Genomic DNA, 22,838 nt, shown 5'->3' with positions numbered 1-22,838 from the left:
ATAAAAAATTATTAATCAAATAACAAAAAATATAGCTAAAAACTTGAAGTTTTAGATTAATAGTGACATTTCTCATCTGAGAATGAGAACTGGAAGCACTATAAAAATTACATTTTCACAAAAAAAATAAAATTTAAAATAAAAAAAAATAAAAATTATATTTTGTTTATTAAAATTGTTTAGAATTGTTTATTAAAATTGTTTATTAGAATTATTTATTAGAATTATTTGTAATTTATAATTTTCAGAATTAGTAATATATTAGATCATTATTAGTTAGTTAAATTAAATTAGAAAATCGTTAAAATAAAATTATGTGTATCAACTACTGTAATCCCGTCAAGAAACGACCTGGATTAGTCTCAAAAGGCCAGGTCATTTGTATTTAAAGATTAAACTAATTTTTACTTACTACTTTCAAAAAATTTTATTAAAACAATACTAAATATAAAAAAAAGTTAGATAACACACGGATTGGAACCGGCGACCTCTCGATCTCCGGTCGAACGCTCTACCACTGAGCTATATCCCTTTTGCTTTGACAGGTTACAAGATTTCTCATACATACTGACAAATTTAATAGACCAAGTGAAGTTTACAAAAATACTTTAAATATACTTACGATTATTATAAAATATCTTATTCCCGAGGAAGACAAATCCAAAGACACAAAAATTATAATAAATAATACATTTACTAAAAACACTAATATATCCTTATTTGCGCTAACAGCGCTGATACATACATATCTTGAAAGATTAGCAACGAACTACATACTGTCTGTGTGCGCATGCGCCCGGCATTTATAAAATTTCCCTCTCGATGGTAAAGAAGTATAACTTCAATAAAATAAAGGTCAATACTCACGATCTTATCCTTTTGTTGAAGTTAAAAAATTGACAATCGGTTTTAGGACTTATAATTTATGTCCCATCATCAGGCCAGAATAAGAGGTCAAATTGTTTGTTGGTAAAATAAAATCAAAAGACATAAATATAGACAATTACACATAAATAACAAACTACCGTTAAAATTAGAAATTAAATAATTAAGCAAACGTTATAGCTGTTTGCTTAATTATTTAATCTCTAATTTTAACGCTAGTTTGTTGTTTATGTGTAATTGCGGGTTCAACTTAACCGAAAAGTTACAAAAAGCTCTTTTTTGTTTCGAATGGTCCAAAAAATTTAAAATAATATCTGCTTGGGCCGATTTTTTTTAATTTATAGAAAAAAATATTTTTTAATTATTAATTAATTATAGTCAGAACAAAATTATATCGGGCACCGCTTGTTTTTTATATTTTTGAATATACTAAATTACATATATCAAATAATTTTTATCGGTGCAGGACCTCGATTTATGACCCTGCGCTTCGTTATCAAACGTATTCGCTTCGCATCTGTTTAGTGTGCAGATAGCGAATGATCGATAACGAAGCGAAGGGTCAAAGATCGAGGTCCAGGTCGACCTTATATTGTAACTAAGACTTATAATATTTAACGAATATCAGGCATTAATATTTATTAAAAAGAAAACCAACAAAACACTAATATTTAACGAATTTTAAAGTACCTCCTTCATTATGTTCTACAAGATACTGGTCAGTAACACATACTCTCATATGACTTTCCATATTATGTTTGGCAACGAATTGTCTATTACAATGTGGGCATTCTAGAAACTGTTCTTTGTGCATCTTTTCGTGATAAAAAAGACCTAAAATGAACGAGATAAATTGACAATAAAAAAATGCAAAACATTAGGCTTCAACAGAGAGAAGACGGAGAGAACGACCTGATATGAGATGAAAAACTTACATAGGAAATGCTATGATAGATCAGAAATGCTAGGATAGAGACTCCAGAGAAAGTGACTAGGAGAATAGAGTGCTGTGGAGGACGAAAATTGCGAATTCATAATGGGAAAAAGCAGAAGAAGAAGAAGAAGAAGGAAAGAAATAGAAAACAGTAAAATAGGTGAGCATTTTACAAATCGATGTCAAACAAAAAGAGAATCTTCAGATAGTCCAGAAAGCCACTGCGCATCCGCTAGGAAAAATATTCCGATTCGGATTTTTTGCACAATCTTACTCAAAAAGGATCCCTTTTAACAAATTTGCATGTTACCAGGACCAAAAGTGGGTCAAACATTTTTTAAAGTTTTTTTTTTTTCCCTAAAATTATTTTTTTGCATGGAACAAGGTTTTTTTAGGTTATTTGGATCATTCCAAACAGAAAAGGTCTTTAGTGACTTTTCTCTAAAGTTCATAGTTTTTCACATATAAGCGATTAAAAATTGAAAAATTGCGAAATTGGCCATTTTTAACCCTCAAAAACTATGTGAAAAACTGAAAATTATGTTGCCAAGGTAGGTAGATATTCTTTAAACATCGATTGATGAAATCCCGAAGAGTTTTTTTGCAATACAATATTTAAAACTCCTTTCTTTTTTAATTGATAATCAAGCGTGCGCGACACTATTTTCCACCGACATCGACAGTATGGTGCAAATGAAAGGAATAAATTCGTTATTTCGTAAACCGGCGACTTTAAAGAAAAATCCCGAAACAGGTCGATTTTTATTTTTAAGTTATGATATTGTGGCATATATGGTATACTAGTGACGTCATCCGTCTGGGCGTGATGACGTAATCGATGTTTTTTAAAATGAGAATAGGGGTCGTGTGGTAGCTCATTTAAAAGGTTCTTCAATTCTCTATTCAGTAATGTAAACATTTACATAATTATTTATACAGGGTGTCCAAAAAATTTTTATTAAATTAAATTATTTGACAAAAAAATAAGTAGAAGGACACCCTGTATATAATTATATAAATGTTTATATTACTGAATAGAGAATTGAAGAACCTTCCAAATGAGCTAGCACACGACCCCTATTCTCATTTAAAAAAATCATCGATTACGTCATCACGCCCAGACGGATGACGTCACTAGTATACCATATATGCCACAATATCATAACTTAAAAACAAAACTCGACCTGTTTCGGGATTTTTCCTTAAAGTCGCCGGTTTACGAAATAACGAATTTATTCCTTTCATTTGCACCATACTGTCGGTGGAAAATAGTGTACCGCACGCTTGACTAGCAATTAAAAAACAAAGGAGTTTTGAATACTGTATTGCAAAAAACTGTTCGGGATTTCATCAATCGATGTTTAAAGAATATCTACCTTCCTTGGCAACATTAAAATTTTAAAATGACAAATTTCGCAATTTTTCAATTTTTAATCGCTTATATGTCAAAAACTATCAACTTTAGAGAAAAGTCAATAAAGACCTTTTCTGTTTGGAACGATCAAAAAAACCTAAAAAAACTTGGTTCCATGCAAAAAAATAATTTTAGGAAAAAAACAAAAAAAAAAAACGTTTAAAAAATTTTTGACCCACTTTTGGTCCTGGCAACATGCAAATATGTTAAAAGGGGTCCTTTTTAAGTAAGATTGTGCAAAAAATTCGAATCGGAATATTTTTCCTAGCGAATGCTCAGTGGTTTTCTGGACTAAGGACTAAGACCTAACTGCGTGACTATACTGAGTAAAAATAATGATTAATTAATAATCAATGAAGAGGAGCTGTTCCAAACATAGCAAGAATATTTCAAAAATTTACTAAACATGCATTAAGAGGGAGAACATGGAGAAGCTATACACCTTGGGATGGACCAACCGATAGAGGATCCAAAAATAGACGAAACATTGAAAACAAGAAGAAGAAGCAAGGAAAAAGAAAAAATGAAGCAGCGTTGAAGTACTGTGAAGTGTCAAAGGCAATACGCACCTGACCTATGTTTATACTTCTTTCCACAAACATTGCACTGGAAAGGCGTTTCCCCCGTATGAACAGGCATATGGTTGTCCAACAAACTCTTGGTCCGAAATTGCTTAGGACAAGCAGAACACAAAAACAACTTTTGCGGATTATGATATATCCGTTTATGATTCAACAATCCACCATAACTATAAGTGCCGTACCCACACAATTCGCAGATGACACTGATGGTAACACCAAACTCTTCGTGTTCTTCAGCATAGTGCTTCCTCAGATGGACTGTTCTTGTGTAGAGCTTATTACAGACTGAACATTTCATCTTGTGCTTTTGGGCCTCGTGTTGGGTAATTTTGTGTTGGCGATATTCTTTTCTTCGGACTGAGATGTCGCACATGGCACAGTTGATGATCTCGTTTTCCCGTTTGTGGACTTCTTGGTGACGAAGAAATCTTTCTCTTTCTTTAAAAACTAGGGGACACTCGTTGCACATGAATTGGATAAGCAGAATGTGGCAGGTAAAGTTTGGATTGATATTAATGGTTTTTATTTCTCTAAAATAGACGTAAGAATATAAAGACTTTTAGAACTGAAAATATGAAAGCAACAGAGAGAAAATGTAGGAAACGATTTTTTTATTCGAGTGTACAAATGTTCAAAATAAGATTACAATGGGCAGCACTGGAAGCGAAAGTACAATCAGTGTTTTGAAAACGATATAATGGTCCAAGTTTAAATCTAGAAGAAGTAACTGACTACAAAAATTTTGTTAAAACATACAAGAAAAAAGAAAACTTAATGATATTTATAAAAATTGCTAATATTTAGTCGACTTCCATATGGATTGCGACCTTGAAAAATAAAGACCCACTACAGACAACTAAACCTCCTTCTTCTTCTTAACGTGCCCTATCAAGTCCCCTTGACGTTGGCGATTAACATGGCGAAACTGTCTCTCTCTCGAGCTATTCTAAATAGTTGTTCTGCTTTCTTTATTCCTGTCCACTCCCTGACACTCTTCAACCAAGAGGCCTGCTTTTTACCAATTCCTCTGCGCCCTTCGATTTTACCCATCATAATAAGTTGAAAAGAAGAAGAAAAATTAATAACAACAACTATTGAAAAAAATAAGAGTATGAAATGCCTCAGACCGACACTAGGAAGACATCGGATAATATCATTAATGGGAAAAGACGAAAATGAAATCACAACTAGAGAAAGCATACTGAAACGAATAGAAGAATTTTACACGGAACTCTACAGAACACATCAACAAGACGATGAAATAAGACCAGCACGGAAATTAATAAAAAATGTTGGATCGGAAATAATGCCAAAAGTAACAATTTCAGAGGTAACTACAGCATTGGGAATCATGAAGAGAAATAAAGCTGCAGGAGAAGATAGTATTACTACAGATATGATATTAGAAGGAGGTAAGGAACTCATTGCAATTGTAACTAAGCTTATAGACAGTTGTTTACACCAGGGCAAAGTCCCTAAGATCTGGAACAACTCTAAAGTAATCTTATTACACAAGAAAGGTGATAATCGAAAGTTGGAAAACTACAGGCCCATCAGTCTATTGTCACACCTATTTAAAATACTCACCAAAGTCATAACTACCCGACTAACAAGAAAATTAGATGAATACCAACCATATGAACAGGCAGGTTTTAGAAAAGGCTATTCAACTTCCGATCACCTGTTAACCACAAAAATATTAATAGAAAAATGTAACGAATACAAGTTTCCAGTTTTTATAGCATTTGTAGACTACGAAAAAGCTTTCGACACTATAGAACACACGGCCGTAATAAACGCAATGCAAAATTGTAGAATAGACAGCAGATATATTAACTTAATAAAAGAAACTATGAACCAAGCTACAGCTACATACAACCTAAATGAAAATGAATACACGAACCCTGTACCATTAAACTGGGGAGTCAAACAGGGAGACACTCTATCACCCAAACTGTTCACCTTAGTTTTGGAGGACGTTTTTAAAAATCCAAATTGGAAATATAAGAGAATAAACATCAATGGCCGCTACCTCAGTAATCTACGATTTGCGGATGACATAATCCTGATAGCTACTGACCTACAAGAACTGCAAACCATGCTTTCAGAACTACACACAGAATCTTCTAAAATAGGACTGAAAATGAATTTAAACAAAACAAAAGTCATGCACTCCGAAGAAACGATGACAATAATAAACAACAAAGTTATAGAAAAAGTTGAAGAATATATATACTTAGGACAAAAAATAATACTAAATAGGGAAATTCAAACGGAAGAAATAAAAAGCATAAGAAAGTTAGCATGGGCAGCGTTCGGCAAACTGAACTATATACTCAGAAATCAGCAAATTCAACTACATCTTAGATCTAAAGTTTTTGATGCATGCATTATTCCGATATTAACATATGGGGCACAAACATGGACAATCACAAAAAAGAATATGAACATACTCAGGGTCACTCAACACGCGATGGAAAGAGCAATGCTTGGAATATGACTTAAGGACAGAAAAACAAACACATGGATAAGACAGAAAACCAAAGTCACCGATGTGGTACAAAAATCACTAAAATTGAAATGGGAATACGCTGGACATGTAGCTAGGAGCGATCTTAACAAATGGCACAGAACAATTCTAACCTGGAGACCATACGAACACAAAAGACCCAGAGGCAGACCTCCTATGAGATGGACAGATGATCTGAAACGAACTGCCGTGAAAAATTGGCTACAAGTAGCGTACAACAAAAAACAATGGAAAGGAAGACTTGAAGAGGCTTATGTTCAGATGTGGACGTGAATGGCTAGACGAAGAAGAAGAAGAATAAGTTGAAGAATATTATACCGGTCTCCCCTTACTACGTGTCCAAAATAGGCAATCTTTCTATATTTGATGTTATCAAGCAGCTCGCGGGCAGCATTTGCTCTCTTAAGGACTGTCACATTTGTCAGCATAGCCGTCCATGGTATTTTCAGTGTACGTCTGTGCAGCCACATTTTAAAGGCCTCCAAACGATTAATGGAAAATATTTTTAATGTCCATACTTCGACGCCATACAAGAGGCCTCACCAAATGAACCATTTAATCAAGAAGACATTTAAATGTAACATTTAATAAACCTCCTTAGCAAAATCAGAAGAACACAAAAACAAAATAAAGGAATTTTTCACACACCCTAATTTGTCTATTCCTCCTACAAATATTTCCACCTGTTTCTGTCTTGAGACTCTTTTCAGTAAGAGGAGTGGTTACAAACCAGGAGAGTAGGTGGTCTTCCACGATGCCTGTCGGTTTTTGGTCATCATCATCATCATCATACAACCTCTTCCGTCCACTGCTGAACATAAGTCCCTCCCATTTTTCGCCCCTCTCCACAGTTCTGTGCGTATTGTTGCCATTTCTTGGACATTCGTTTAATCTCGTCCATCCAGCGTGTTTGTGGTCGTCCTCTGCTACGTGTGTCTTCTCTGCCCTTGGTCACTACAACAGAATATTTTTTGTCCGCGTATTGCCCGTTTATCTTACAACGTGACCTCTTGTATCCTGTCAAAAGCCAACATAAAATATCATGGCTATTTCCAGGCCGAAGAGAAAGTAACCATATATGTAGATCGTTGTACTTATTTCAAAAAAATGGCTAAGACTAACATCAGATGTCAGATCATACGGGAGAGCAAACGCTGATTCAGACCACATACTCATCATCATCATAAGTGGCTCGACAATCCGTTGTGGATTTTGGTCTGCTTGCAAAGCAGTCGCCACTCCTGTCGATTCCTGGAAACGCCCCTCCTTATTCTGACCCCTAGAATCTTTAGGTCTTCTTCCACATCATCAATCCATTTTCTTCGTGGTCGCTCTCTACTCCTTTTGCCCTCCGGTTTTGAAAATATTAATTTCTTAATGTATTTTAATAGTGTATGTTAATTTCAGACCACATACTAGTAACAGCCTAATTTAAAATGAAAATAATCAAAATGCACGCTCCACGAAATAAGAAAAAAATCTGGAATCTTGACAAGCTAAAAACAGAAGAAATAAACAATAAATACGTGGAAGACTTAGGAAAGAAACTACGACCGGTTGAAACTGAAGATACGATAGGTTGTCTTTTTAGTTTTGCATTTAACCCTAAAAACAAAAAATATATAGACTTAAAGTACTTTATTGCTTTTCAAAATATCTCCCACCAAGATCGATACACTTTTGCATACGTTCAAACCAATTGGTAAAACAGTTATTTCAGTCTTCAGCGGACACCTGCAAAATGGCCGTTTTAAAGGCATCGATGGCTTCTTCTGGCGACTGGAATCGTCGCCCACGCATGAATTCTTGATCTTTGGGAACGTGAGAAAGTCGTTGGAACTTAGGTCGGGGCTATACGGTGGATGGTTTAACAATTCGATGTTTTGAAGCTCCAAAAACTCTATTGTCTTTTGGGCAGTGTGAGCGCTTGCATTGTCATGGTGTAGGATGATTAGCCGTTATGTGTTGCTTTGTCGGAGTTTCCCGATAACTTCTGGCAAACAAACGGTTATATACCAATCAGAAGTAACCGTTCTTCGATCTTCTAGAGCAATTGTTGCCACGTGACCAGCTTTTGACACAAAAGTTGCGACCATTTTCTTTGGCACACTTCGAGGACGGATCACTTTCGTTGGTTTTTCATCTTATTGAAACACCCACACAGCAGATTGGCGTTTATTTTCCGGTTGGTAGGAGTAAATCCAAGATTCATCGCCACTAACAATACTATAACCGTTTTTTGAGCTTCCTTTGTTAAACCGTTCCAATGTTTTTCGACACCAATTGAGGCGAGCCGCTTTTTGCTCTTCTGTAAGCAAATGGGGGATCCAACGGCAAACCAACTTCCTAACACACAGTTCTTCATGTAGGATCTTTTGGATCGAGGGCATTGAAATGCCCAATGATACCTCTATCTCCCGGTATGTTACACGGCGGTCATCTTTAACTAACTGACGAACCGCATCAATATTTTGCCGCTTGACTGATGTTTTGGGTGGACCTGGCCTGGATTCGTCGCTGAGACTGGAGCGATTACGTTGAAATTCGCAATACCAGCGGGAAAGAGTTGACTGGTGTGATGCTTCATTCCCAAACACAGAACTCATTTCAGCGTGATATTACTGTTGGGATAATCCTCTCCGAAAATTGTAAAAAATTATTGCTCGAAAATGTTCTCGGCTAAGATCCATTTTTCGACCGACCCGCTAATTTCAAAAATTCACTGTATCTACACGACTTATTGTATTGCAATGAAATTCTCGATTTATATCAACAAAAGATTGAAGTTACGTTTGTGTCGGAAGGTTTTAGTGGTGACGCCCTCTAAGCGGCTATATGCAAAACTAAAAAGACAATCTAGAAGCTGACTGGGACATCAAAACAAGCGTAATAGCAGAGAAAAAATAGGACAAATGCAAAAGAGTGAACCAAAAGAGGGTTCGATTAAGAATGCAAAGCGAAAAATATAGAGAAGAAACAAGCATGGATAAAATGGATAAAAAAATCGGAGCAGATGAAAACCTAATGAATACAAAAGGAAAAAAAAAACAGGAAACGACAAAACTACAATATATACAGGGTGCCCGAAAAGATTGGTCATAAATTATACCACAGATTCTGGAGCCAAAAATAGGTTGATTGAACTGCACTTACCTATACAGGGTGAGGCAGATAATTGGCCTATTAGAAATATCTCGAGAACTAAAAGCAACAGAATCATGAAAATTGGAATACAGGAGTTATGAAGGATGATCTATTAAATAAAAATATTTTCATCTCTTTGCAACTTCCGGTTATACCGGAAGTTGCTTATAAGTTCGTTTTTTTAAATGGGACACCCTGTATATTTTTACATTTTTGGATTCTCTTCGATGTCTTCTTTCTTAAAATATGAGGATTTGTAATTTTATACAGGGTATTTTAAAAGACAATTACGTTTGTTTATTAATTTCGTAGCAATATTCACACCCTGTAGAATTGTAGTAGTTTGACAACTAAAACTCTACTTACGTTCAAATGATTTTAATGTAGTCTACTATTTTTAAGAATCATTAGTATAGCAAAATTTTTAATTTTAGTATACAGGGTTGGTCGAAACTCGGAATGAGTATTTTCTGAGTTTTCTTAAATGGAACACCCTGTATTTTAGTATTGTAATGAAATGATATCTTATGGTACTTTTTTATTTCTTAAGCATTCCCTATACCTAACTGCTTTAATTTGTGCTTAATTGTTAGTCGCACCAACAATCTTAACTACGTAGCTATTTTGATAGCTAAACCATTATTGGTAATTTTAAGGATCGGTCTGGATTAATATGTATTTATTTCTGAAAAATTGTTCGTGATTGAATATTTTCATGGCCAACCTAATAAAATTTTACGTATTTTTTGTTGCAATTAATGTTTAGATTGAATCACCAATAACTCACAAATTACAGCAGTTAGTTATAGGGAATACTTATAAAATAAAAAAGTACTATGAAATATCATTACATTACAAGACTAAAATACAGGGTGTTCTATTTAAGAAAACTCAGAAAATATTCAGTCCGAGTTTCGACCAACCCTGTATACTAATATTTTAAAATTAGCTATACTAATGATTCTTAACAATAATAGACTATATTAAAAATCACTTGAACGTAAGTAGAGTTTTTAATGTCAAACTATTACAATTCTACAGGGTGTGAATATTGCTACGAAATTAATAAAAAAACGTAAATATCTTTTAAAACACCCTGTATAATATTACAAAATCTCATATTTTAAGAAAGAAGATATTGAGGAGAATCCAAAAATGTAAAAATATACAGGGTGTCCCATTAAAAAAAACCAAGTTATAAGCAACTTCCGGTATAACCGGAAGTTGCAAAGAGATAAAAATATTTTCAGTTGATAGATCATCCCTCAAAACCCCTTTGTTCAAATTTTCATGATTCTGTTACCTTTAGTTCTCGAGATATTTCTAATAGGCCAGTTATCTGCCTCACCCTATATACAATAGTGCACACAAAAAAAGTTACAGCCCTTTGAAGTTACAAACTGAAAATCGATTTTTTTCATATATCGAAAACTCTTAGAGATTTTTTACTGAAAATGGACATGTGGCATTCATATAGTAGCAACATCTTAAAAAAAATTAAAGTGAAATTTGTGCACCCCATAAAAATTTGATGGGGGTTTTGTTCCCTTAAACCCCCCCAAACTTTTGTGTACGTTCCAATTAAATTATTATTGTGGCACTATTAGGTAAACACAATATTTTTAAAACTTTTTTGCCTCTTAGTACTTTTTCGATAAGCCAGTGTTTATCGAGATATTTTGAATATTTGTCGAATCCACCACATATTTGTATATGGTTAAGTACGATTATAGAGAGCTGTTAATAATCTGAAAATTTATTTATAATTTACATTATTAGGTATACAGGGTGTTTCATTAATAATTGTCCATATAGTAACTGAAGAAACCTTAGCACAAAATACGAAGATTTTACCTAAAACACTTAAATCAAATGTGGTTCCTTACTGAGTTACAGGGTGGTTCATCTAAAAACTTAAAAACTATTTTTGCACAGCATTTTAACACTATTCGACGTATGTTTTTTATACTTAACAGAAAGTGCGACTACTATACACCCTACTTAATTATGATAAACAAAGGTTTCTAGCTACTACCAGAGGCGCACGGCAGGGGATAGTAAATGGTTGACCCTTCTCAAATTCTACGCCACTGGAGGAATTACTATTTTAGTTCCATCTTTAGATTCTCCAATACTTTCTACGTAAATAATATACTCCTCATTGGTAACGATAAAGTCATTAGTTTTCGAGATATTTGAAGTTAAATATGAAACGGCACAGTTATTTTGATTAAAAATTTATGGTATGATTCATATGATTAAAATTTAAAAATTATTTGTACCCAGTACTTTAAAACTATTTGGCGTATCCTTATCATACTTGGCAGAAAGTATAGGTACTTTACACCCTACTAAATTAAGATAAATATACGTTTCTAGCTACTACCAGAGGCTTACGGCAGGGGATAGTGGCAGGTTGACCCTTCCCAAATTCTACGCCACTGACGAAATTGCTATCTTAGTGTATTTTTTTTTATTTTTCAATACTTTTTATGTAAATAATATACTTTTCATTCGTAACGATAAAATGATTAGTTTTCGAGATATTTGAAATTAAAAATGAAGCGACACAATACATTCATCAAAATAACCGTGTCGTTTCATTTTTAACTTCAAAGATCTCGAAAACTAATGACTTATTCGTTACGAATGAAGAGTATATTATTTTTACAGAAAGTATTGGAGAATCCAAAAATTGAACTAAAATAACAATTCCGCCAGTGGCGTAGAATTTGGAAAGGGCCAAGCATACATTTTCCCCCGTCGTACGCCTTTGGTAATAGACAGAAACGTCTGTATAACATCATTTAGTAGTTGTATAGTACCTAGACTTTCTGCCAAGTATGAAAAGGATACGTTGAACAGTTTTAAAATTCTGATCAAAAATAGTTTTTAAATTTTTAGATAAAACACTCTGTAACTCAGTAAGAAACCACATTTTAATTAAGTGTTTTAGCTTAAATCTTCGTATTTTGTGCTAAGGTTTCTCCAGTTACTATATGGACAATTATTAATGAAACACCCTGTATTTTGAAAAAGAAGCCACATCTCGATAAAAGGTGACTTATCAAAAAAAGACTAAGAGGCAAAAAAGTTTTAAAAACACTGTGTTTACCTAATGGTACCACAATAATAGTTTAATTGGAACGTACACAAACCTTTTATTAGGGGTTTAAAGGAAGAAAACCCCCATAAAATTTTTTATGTAAACATAAAAAAGAAGCGGCATCCCGAAAAAAAACTGGCTTATCTAAAAAATACCAAGAGATAAAAAAGTTTTAGAAACGTTGTGTTCAACTAATGGTACCACAATAATGAATTAATTGGAACGTACACAAAAGTTTGGGGGGTTTAAGGGAACAAAACCCCCCTATAATTTTTATGGGGTGGACAAATTTCACTATAATTTTGTTTTAAGATGTTCCTGCCATAAGAATGCTCCATGTCCATTTTCAATAAAAAATCGATTTTCATTTTGTAACTTCAAAAAGCTGTAACTTTTTTTATGAGCACATTTGTACTAAGGTAAGTTAGGTTCAATCGAACTCTTTTTGACCCCAGAATGTGTGGTATAATTTATGACCAATCTTTTCGGGACACTCTGTATATAAAAACAAAAAATCAGAATGCATTAAAGAGTGAATGGAAGTTACAGAAGCAAATAAAAAAGACAATATAAAACTGTACGAATGCGTATGAAAAACCAATGTAACAATAACAAAACAACCTAAAATACTAGCATAAAAATAAGACCTAAAATTAGTAAAGAAAGCCGTGGATAACATTTCTCTAGCTCTCGTACAAAATAAAAAATATTGAGAAAGTAGAGACAAGAGATGATAGCATGGGCGCCCAAGGGCAGGGGGCCGTGCCCCCTAGCTTCTCGGGTGCTTTAAACTATATATTGTCATCCAAAGTATATAGAATGTAATGTGCAACATTTTCAGGTCTGCGCCCCCCAAAAATTTTTATATGGGCGCCCATGGATGAAAGGCACGAAGAAGAAGAAAATGTTTCCCCACACAAGAATTTTATTAAAACAGTGCATATATTGAAATTAGAAAAGCAGTACGACCAGATGAAATTAACAATGAATTTTTGTTTTTTCGTTTTTCTTTTGGTGCCATATCTATGTAGGTGTAGGTATTCATGCTGGTTATCTTATGGACAAGAATTTCTCTCAGGTATTAAATAAGTTTTACATGATATTAAAAGAATAGCAAAGAATTATTATTAATTGATATTAAAGGCTAATGAATGAAAGAGACCATTAAAAGAATTAGATACTTATCAATACTACTATAGGACGTTAATAGCGAAAGCAGATCCAAAATTGCATGAAAAATACACTCACCGGCACAAAAAACGAGCACCCTAAAAAATGGGCCATTTTTAATGACTTGTATTTCCTAAACCTGATATCCGATTTAAGTAATTTTTTTAACATGTTATAGCCTTATTCTTAAACAATATAGCTGTTATAATATTGTTGCTAGACAGGTACATTGTCATTGTATACAGGGTGTACGAATCAAACTGTGTGTTTTTTCTCAAACTTTGGAACACCCTGTGGAATGTTCTAACTTTTATAAAATACTGAAATTAAAATCCAACTATAGCCTCAGGTTTTCTTAACATTCTGTTTTTTGATTCATTCGCTTATGTTGGATAATAAAAAAGTTAGGCACTTTAACAACTACCCCTGTTTTTCGTCAATACTGGGTGTTTTTAAATAAGTACGGCAAACTTCAAGAGGTAATTTTGCATGATAAAATAATGACAGTTTGCTTTATAAACGTATGCCCGCAAATGCTTCATTTCCTAGATAGGGAGTGTTGAAATTGTTTTTATAAACTGACGATTTATTTATTGCTCTAAAACGGTTTGTGATATGCAAATGAAATTTGGTAGATTTTAAGAGGTAGTTATTGCGCATTTTTTGGCATACAATTAAGAATTTTATATTCACCATTGGCGTGCATACGGGTATAAACATTTTAGATATATCCCGTATGCACGCCAATGGTGAATCTAAAATTCTTAATTGTATGCCAAAAATGCGCAATAACTACCTCTTAAAATCAACCAAATTTCATTTGCATATTACAAACCGTTTTAGAGCAATAAATAAATCGTCAGTTTGTAAGAACAATTTCAACACCCCCTATATCGGAAGCGAAGCATTTACGGGCATACTTTTATAAAGCAAACTGTCATTATTTTATCATGCAGAATTACCCCTTAAAGTTTGTCGTACTTATTTAAAAACACCCTGTATTGACGAAAAACAGGGGTAGTTGTTAAAGTGCCTAACTTTTTTATTATCCAACATAAGCGAATGAATCAAAAAACAGAATGTTAAGGAAACCCGAGGCTATAGTTGGGTTTTAATTTCAGTATTTTATAAAAGCTAGAATATTCCACAGGGTGTTCCAAAGTTTGAGAAAAAAACACAGTTTGATTCGTACACCCTGTACAATGACAATGTACCTGTCTAGCAACAATATTATTACAGCGATATTGATAAAGAATAAGGCTATAACATATTAAAAAAATTACTAAAATCGGATATCAGGTTTAGCAAATACAAGTTGATGACAAAATACAAAAAATATGACCCATTTTTTGGGGTGCCCGTTTTTTGTGCCGTTGAGTGTATAAGAAACTTGACCTAAACACGTTCACTAACAATAACAGCTGATGATTGGGAATGACCCTTAACATCCTCAACCAAATCTACAAACTTTCCATTTTAAGAAAAATAATAAAATCAATGGGTCTATTGAATAAAAAAAGTATTTGCTTTTACTTACAAGTATTTAAGTATTTACTTAATACTAATTGAATAAAGTCATTTCTTTAATGCTTTATTCAATTACTATTAAGTAATTACTTAAATACGAGGAAGTAAAAGCAAATACTTCTTTTTATTCAATAGACCCAATAAGGAATAGAATACAATAGGGACCCTACACTTTTCAAGGGTCTGTTGTATTTTACAGATACGTAATTTCAATAAAAAAGAACTAAAAATCAATTTTTTGTATACAGCATTAGTAAATTGTTCACTTACTCATCCATTATTGATATAAAGTCGCACTTTTCTATTAAAATAGAAATATTACGTTTGAAGCAAACTGCAAAATAAATTTACTTGAATACTGTCAAGCATTTGACAGATCTGTCAAATTGTTTAAAACAATGCAATTAACTGAAACGTTTTTGGAATTGGTTAAGAAAATGACGAATATTTAATGGAATGACACCGGTTTGAGTGATAGTAAGTAAGAGGCACTACACAATTACCAAAGAAGAAACAAATTTATACAGGGTTGGGATAAAGTATGGAACCAATATCTTTTGAAACACAAAAGACGATATTCATTAAATTTTGCATACAAGTACACAATACCGATGAAAAGTACCTACAGATTTGAATGAAAACATTATAACTGATATGAATTTAAATTTTTTAAAAATAAAAATGTATACCATTTTTATTCATTCAGTTGCGGTGCGAAACCAAAACTGTCGTTAATTCTTACTCAGATCAGAGAGTGCAGCCAGCACTCTTATCGACGATTTCACCTCTTGTTAGAGGTTCATCAGAGACTGCGTAGGCTGCTTTTCTCTGGCCCAGGTAAAAACTTTTGACATATCCATCTCCCACCGCAACTGACGAGATGGTAGTAGGTGCCTAGCGGCATCTGCTAAATAAAAGACTAAGTTTTTCAACCTAATAAAAATATTTGTAAATTAAATATTTTAAAAAGATTTTTAATTGAAAAACTTTATTGGCCCATTTCCTGGTGACAACCTCCAAGGCTTCTACAATATGCAAGCCAAATGGATGCTGCAGTGAAGACTAAAGGGAAGGAATTCTACACTATGCAATTCACAACCCCCGTCTGCAGCGTGGTAAAGCTCCAACGGAAAATGGACCTAGTTACTCTATAGGAGTAATACTAATATAAAAATAAAAATGTATACCATTTTTATTCATTCAGTTGCGGTGCGAAACCAAAACTGTCTTAATTCTTACTCAGATCAGAGAGTGCGGCCAGCACTCTTATCGACAATTTCACCTCTTGTTAGAGGTTCATCAGAGACTGCATAGGCTGCTTTTCTCTGGTCTAGGTAAAAACTTTTGACATATCCATCTCCCACCGCAACTGACGAGATGGTAGTAGGTGCCTAGCGGCATCTGCTAAATAAAAGACTAAGTTTTTCAACCTAATAAAAATATTTGTAAATTAAATATTTTTAAAAGATTTTTAATTGAAAAACTTTATTGGCCCATTTCCTGGTGACAACCTCCAAGGCTTCTACAATATGCAAGCCAAATGGATGCTGCAGACGGGGGTTGTGAATTGCATAGTGTAGAATTCCTTCCCTTTAGTCTTCACTGCAGCATCCATTTGGCTTGCATATTGTAGAAGCCTTGGAGGTTGTCACCAGGAAATGGGCCAATAAAGTTTTTCAATTAAAAATCTTTTAAAAATATTTAATTTACAAATATTTTTATTAGGTTGAAAAACTTAGTCTTTTAAATTTTTTACTTAAATAAATATTAATTTGTGATTAACGATTGGTGAGTGGCCATTACAAAAATACAACAAAGGAAACAGAAAGTCCACTAAAATTTATTTTACACTTTTCAAAGGACGCAATTTTTTTGATGTACGGGAAGGAGTAAAAACTTTAGTTTATAGTTGATAATAACTCAAGTATATCGGTTTCCCGGGGCGGTCGTCATCCTGGAAAAAGGGATGCAAAGCGTTTTCGCGCTGTATCATACTATATTATCTATACTAGCAATCCTACTACAAAAAATTGTATTTTTTGGATTTCGAAACTAATATCATTTCTAAACGAAATTTAAAACCCACAGTATGGTGGAGATATGTAGATGATGTGTTTTCAATATGGCCTCATAGATCAGAATTGCTGGATACATTCCTGAATATTATAAACGATCAAGTAGAGACAATAAAATTTACAATGGAAAAGGAATACAATAACACGATGTTTTAGTCTCAAAGAAGGATACTGGATATGAGAGTCAAGTGTATAGAAAACCAACAAACACCAACAGATATCTCAATTACAAATCAAATCACAACATCAACGTTAAAAAGGGAATCATTAAGATAGAGCCAAAATTACTTGTTCTAACGAAAATTCATTTTTAGAAGAAAAACAATTGTTAACATCTGTTTTATTAAAAAAATGATTATCCTTTATCGTTTATAAATAAGGAATTGTCAAGATTGGATCGAATGGAACAGAACAACTTAGAACGGGATCCTACAACATCCACAAGAAATAATACGAGGAAAATATCAATACCATATATAAAAGGACTACCCGAGAAACTTAAAACAATAGGAAATAAATTCAACATTTCAACAACATTTAAAACAAAAACACATTGAGATCTATTCTATCTAAAATTCAACCTAACAATGAGCAAGAAAGAACAAATAATTGCATTTATAAATACCTTGTGAATGCGAACAATTTTATTTAGGTGAAATATCAAGACCATTAAACGTTAGAATAAGTGAACATCAGTCTTATATTAAAAATAGAGAATTTGATAGATCTCAAATATGTCAACACGCATGGGATAATGAACATAGAGTTCAGTGGAGAGATTCAAGTATAGTCCTGAAAGAATCAGATAGTAAAAAGAGAAAAATCAAAGAAGCGACTCTAATTATGCTAAATGAAACCAATTGTGTCGCAAATTCCTCGGTAGAATGCAGTAGGATGTGGTTACGCATACTGAAAGAGGAAGTCAATAGAAAGAAAATACCACGATTAGTAAGTCAATAACATATGAGTTAGTACAAATTTTATATTTTAGTAATACTTATTGTATATCTATGTATTATTAATATTATTTATAATTTAAACATATTAAAGTCAGAATTTGGTATTAGTTTTTTTGAAGGTAAATTAAATGTAAGAGCAAATACTTACGATGTCGGGATAGTATCACGAGGTTTTTTCCTGGTTCTCCCTCGTGATTTACTATGGAATCTCTAACGCTAGAATTTTACTGTCATCGTTGCATTTGGTTGTCTTTTTAAAGACAGATCCCATGCTATGATTTTTTTGTGACGGCTATTCTTGAGTTGGGATTGATTTCATGTAATCTAATGAACTATCTTTTAGTAAAGTCGTTCCAGGAACGCAACTCATAAATATTGGCGATATCATTGTAAAGTATAAATAAAAAGTATATATAAAATGTATAATATACGTCTGAATTTCCAATATAAATGAGTCAGATTAAATAAATTATTAGAAGAATTTTTTTACTTAGCAACAATTTTGTTTAATTTAGTAGTATTTTGTATTTTGACAACGACACCTGATTTGGGCGTCGAAACGTTAATAAAATTATTTTTTCAATTTAATTGAGGCTTATTTCCCATCTAAATAGTTAATCATAATATACTTTATTATAATATACAGTATGTCCTTGTAAGTTTTATCCATATGGAAAAAATTTTTATTATTAATTTTACGAAAAAAAGTTATTCTTTATAAAAAGTTCTGCATGGTCCAAAACCCAAGATTCAATAATCAGATATCAAATTTTATGAATGTTATACGAGGTATGTCAAAAGTTTGAATTTCACTCAAGAGTAAAGTAGCTTTATTTTTCAAAATATTGAAAATTGCTATTATAAAAAGTTGTTTGGAATTAAAAACTATATTCTAATATGCAATTACATCCTTCTAATTGAAAAAAATGTTTTTTTGAAAAATTATGGATAACTAACATTATTTTCATTTATTTTAATTCTGATAACTCTTTTATTATTAATTTTACGAAAAAATAAATGATTCTTAATAAAAAGTTCTGGATGGTCTAAAACCTAAAATACAACCATCTTATATCAAATTTTATACGAGGTATGCCAAAAAAGATAAATTTAGATCAAAATTAAAGTACCTTTATAGTTCAGAATATTTCAATTAGAAGGATGTAATTACATACTGAAACATAGTTTTTAGTTCTAAATAACTTTTCATAATTACAATTTTCGATATAGTGAAAAATAAACTTATTTTACTCTTGAGCGAAATTCATATTTTTTGACATACCTCGTATAAAATTGATAAAATTTGATATAAGATGGTTATTTTATTACGATGGACAGAACTTTTTATTAAGAATCACTTTATTTTGTAAAATTAATAATAAAAGAGTTATCTGAATTGAAATAAGTGAAAATAATGTTAGTTATCCACAATTTTTCAAAAAAAAACATTTAATTAGAAGGATGTAATTGCATACTAGAATATAGTTTTTAAATCCAAACAACTTTTCATAATAGCAATTTTCAATATTGTGAAAAATAAAGCTACTTTACTCTTGAGTGAAATTCAAACTTTTTGACATACCTCGTATAATATTAAAAAAATTTGATATTTGATGGTTAAATCTTAGGTTTTGGACCATACAGAGCTTTTTATGAAGAATAACTTTTTTTCGTAAAATTAATAATAAAAAAGGTTTCCATATGGATACAACTTACAGGGACATACTGTATAAGCTCTTCTTCGTCAAATGCTAAATATTTTAGTTTCAAAATCAAAAGACGAAAAATCTGTGCATTTTTCAAAGATAACTTGGTTAAACTAATTTAAAGGATTTAAAAATAGTATTTCCAGAAATGAAAAAAGTCTCTAGCTCAAAAATTAAGTGACTTAAATTGACAAAATTAAGTGACAAAAATTAAAAGAATGCCAGTCCCTATTTTTTTCTCAGCGAAAAAGTGGTCAGAAACCACCCCTTAATCACCACCCTAATTAAAATTGGTCATGGACCTTATTTGGTCTTCTTTATTTATGTATTATTAATAGGTTCTAGAAGATTGACCGGCTTAGAATGATTACTTAAAAAAAAATGAGTTAAAAGCGAATAATGAATTTTTGTAGTTTGGTTAAAAATGCTATTTTCTTCAGAATAGAAAGATTAGCATCAGAGATACGAAAAAATATTTCAATATGAAATTGTAGCTTATTTAATTTCCAAGAACTTGGTTTGCAAAAATTTTTTATACGGCAAAAATTGAGTGAGCTATTGACAATTAAAACTTGTAATAACATGCAAAAACCACCTTTACCAACCCTTTCAAAGTCACCTCTTTTTGCGACTGAGGATTTTAAAACGATTTAATATTAATAGTCTTATAGATCTTGTAAAAACCTACAAAATTCTTTTTTTACCAAACTTTCTAAGATAAAAAATGAAAAAGTTACAGTTAAAAATCAAAATATTTAAAAAAAAGAGACATCCAATAGGAAGCATAATAATGTAAGTTAGCGGTGTTTTTAGTCATTGGCCTTACTCATTCTTCTTTATTTATGTATTATTAATAGACTCTAGAAGTTTGACTGGCTTAAAATGATTGGTTTTTAAAAAACTGGAGTTAAAAGCTAATAACGAATTTTTGTAGTTTGGTAAAAATGCCATTTTCTTCAAAGTAGAAAGATTAGCATCAGAGATACGAAAAAATATTTAAATATAAAATTGTAGATTATTTAATTCCCAAGAAATTGATTTGAAAAAATTTTTTCTACGGCGAAAATTGAGTGAATCGTAAATGAGTATAATATATGGAAAAACATTGATTTTTTCTATATAAAACTTTTCGATAAAGCTTTTCGACATTTTCGATAGCGAATAAATCGAAAACTATTAATTTTGTCAAACAATGTATAGCAATTTTTTTGCTTAGAATGAATGTTTTTATCAACTTTTGCGGTCAAAAGATACTACAATTTCCACCCCAAGATGGGGAGGCAACCACCCCCATGTTAAAAGCGCCTTTCGGCATCATATAGATTTTGATCCTTGGACTATCAACTACTTATTCTCAAATTTTCAAGCAAATCGATCCATTCTGTAAGAATTGTGAGATGAGAAGCTTCGGTTCCTGGACTAACATGTCAACCAGGCTTAAATACAATATAGAGAATTTTACAGTACAAAAATACATAAAACTAATAAAAATTTAATTTCTTTTTAATACTATATAAACAAGTTAGTACCTATAGTACCAGTTTGAGCATTTTTTAAATATCAATACTACTTCAAGTTAAATCTACAAGTCTTCATATGATTCCTCATAGGAGCTTTCAAAATAAAGCCCTTGCCGCAAATGGGGCAAATATGGTCTTTCTCACCAGTGTGGGTCTTAACGTGGTACCTATAGGGAGTATCATGGGCAAATCTTTTGCCGCAAAATTTGCAAATATATGGTTTTTCACCTGTGTGGACCCTTATGTGAGCCACCATGATGTCTTTAGCAATGAACTTTCTGGGGCAGAGGTGACACGCGAATGGTTTATCACCTGTATGGGTTCTGGTGTGTTGAGCAAGGGTGGCTTTACAAGATAGACGCATACCACAGATATCGCAGACCACAGACATGTCAATGCCCAGTTCTCTGTGGAAAGCTGAGTAATGCCGACGAAGACTACCAGAATTCTGGTACTCTTTACCACAAATAGGACACTTCGCCAGTACCTTATCAGTAGCGTGGACTATCCTTTTGTGCAAATAGAGACATTGCTTCTTTAGATGTTTTCCACACAGCTCACATTGGACTGTCGTGGGAGCTTGATGAGACTTCACATGCTTATCAGCAGAAAACTTAGTTTTGAGAATCTTTCCACACTTCTCGCACTTGAATACATCGTGAGTTCTAACGTGCTTTTTAAACGCATCTTTAGCTTCAACAGAGTATTCACATAAGTGGCAATGGTACAGTCCATCTTCTTGATGCGTTTTGGAGTGGTAACCAAATTCTATGTGAGTCAAAAAGGCCTTATAACAAATTGTGCAGATCAGCGGTTTGGTTATTTCATTCAAGTTGACAACTTGGTCCAGATTGTATTCAGCATCTGGTTTTTGTTCTCGCTTTCTTTTCGTTTTTCTAGGTCGTTTATTTTTTGGTGATCTAAAACAGAAGATGTTAGTCATCTTTAAATATACAGAGTGTCCAGAAATTCTTCTACCAAACGAAGACCGTAGATTCCTCAGATAATTTTAAAACAATTTAATCCAATTCACCTAGTCCGAAAATGCTTCCCAAGGGAACTACAGCTCTTTGAAGATGACATCTTGTAATTAGTTTTTTTAAATACCTCCAGAACGCTTCTATGAAAACTGGTATACCTATTTATTTTTCAGAGATAAATATATTCTATCAATTGCGAATTTCTAGTACCCCTCATATGCGTCCATTTTGGGTAGGTTGGCGGTTATTTTATCGCATAACTGTTTTTTTTTTCAATTTTTAAGCGTTTTTGACACTAGACTATTAA

General features: G+C 32.6%; 2 protein-coding genes across 2 annotated transcripts in view; both read right to left on the bottom strand.

Moving 5' to 3' along the window:
* The window catches only part of LOC114325061 (zinc finger protein 596-like), a 29,066-nt gene extending 6,552 nt beyond the window's left edge, over nucleotides 1–22,514 (bottom strand). The window contains exon 1 of the mRNA XM_050662917.1: nucleotides 22,039–22,514. Within this exon, the coding sequence (XP_050518874.1) occupies nucleotides 22,039–22,494 (456 nt within the window). The 5' untranslated portion in view covers nucleotides 22,495–22,514. The remainder of the gene's footprint in view (nucleotides 1–22,038) is intronic.
* On the bottom strand, nucleotides 1,517–15,688 carry LOC114325060 (oocyte zinc finger protein XlCOF15-like). The gene is made up of 3 exons (XM_028272987.2): nucleotides 15,562–15,688; nucleotides 3,803–4,344; nucleotides 1,517–1,719 (listed from the first exon to the last, which is right to left on the bottom strand). Exons 1-3 carry the CDS (start codon nucleotides 15,567–15,569, stop codon nucleotides 1,550–1,552), a joined length of 720 nt encoding a protein of 239 aa, XP_028128788.2. The 5' UTR covers nucleotides 15,570–15,688; the 3' UTR covers nucleotides 1,517–1,549.
* Nucleotides 22,515–22,838: the final 324 nt, after the last annotated feature.

Source organism: Diabrotica virgifera, chromosome 9 (genome assembly GCF_917563875.1).
Source record: "Diabrotica virgifera virgifera chromosome 9, PGI_DIABVI_V3a".
Lineage (NCBI taxonomy): Eukaryota > Metazoa > Arthropoda > Insecta > Coleoptera > Chrysomelidae > Diabrotica > Diabrotica virgifera.
This window is presented reverse-complemented; position numbering and strand designations above follow the sequence as displayed.

Coding starts and splice junctions, on each gene's coding strand:
- LOC114325060 (XM_028272987.2), bottom strand. Junction 1,720..3,802: donor GAAGTATAAACATAGGTCAG/GTGCGTATTGCC, acceptor CGTTCATTTTAG/GTCTTTTTTATCACGAAAAG.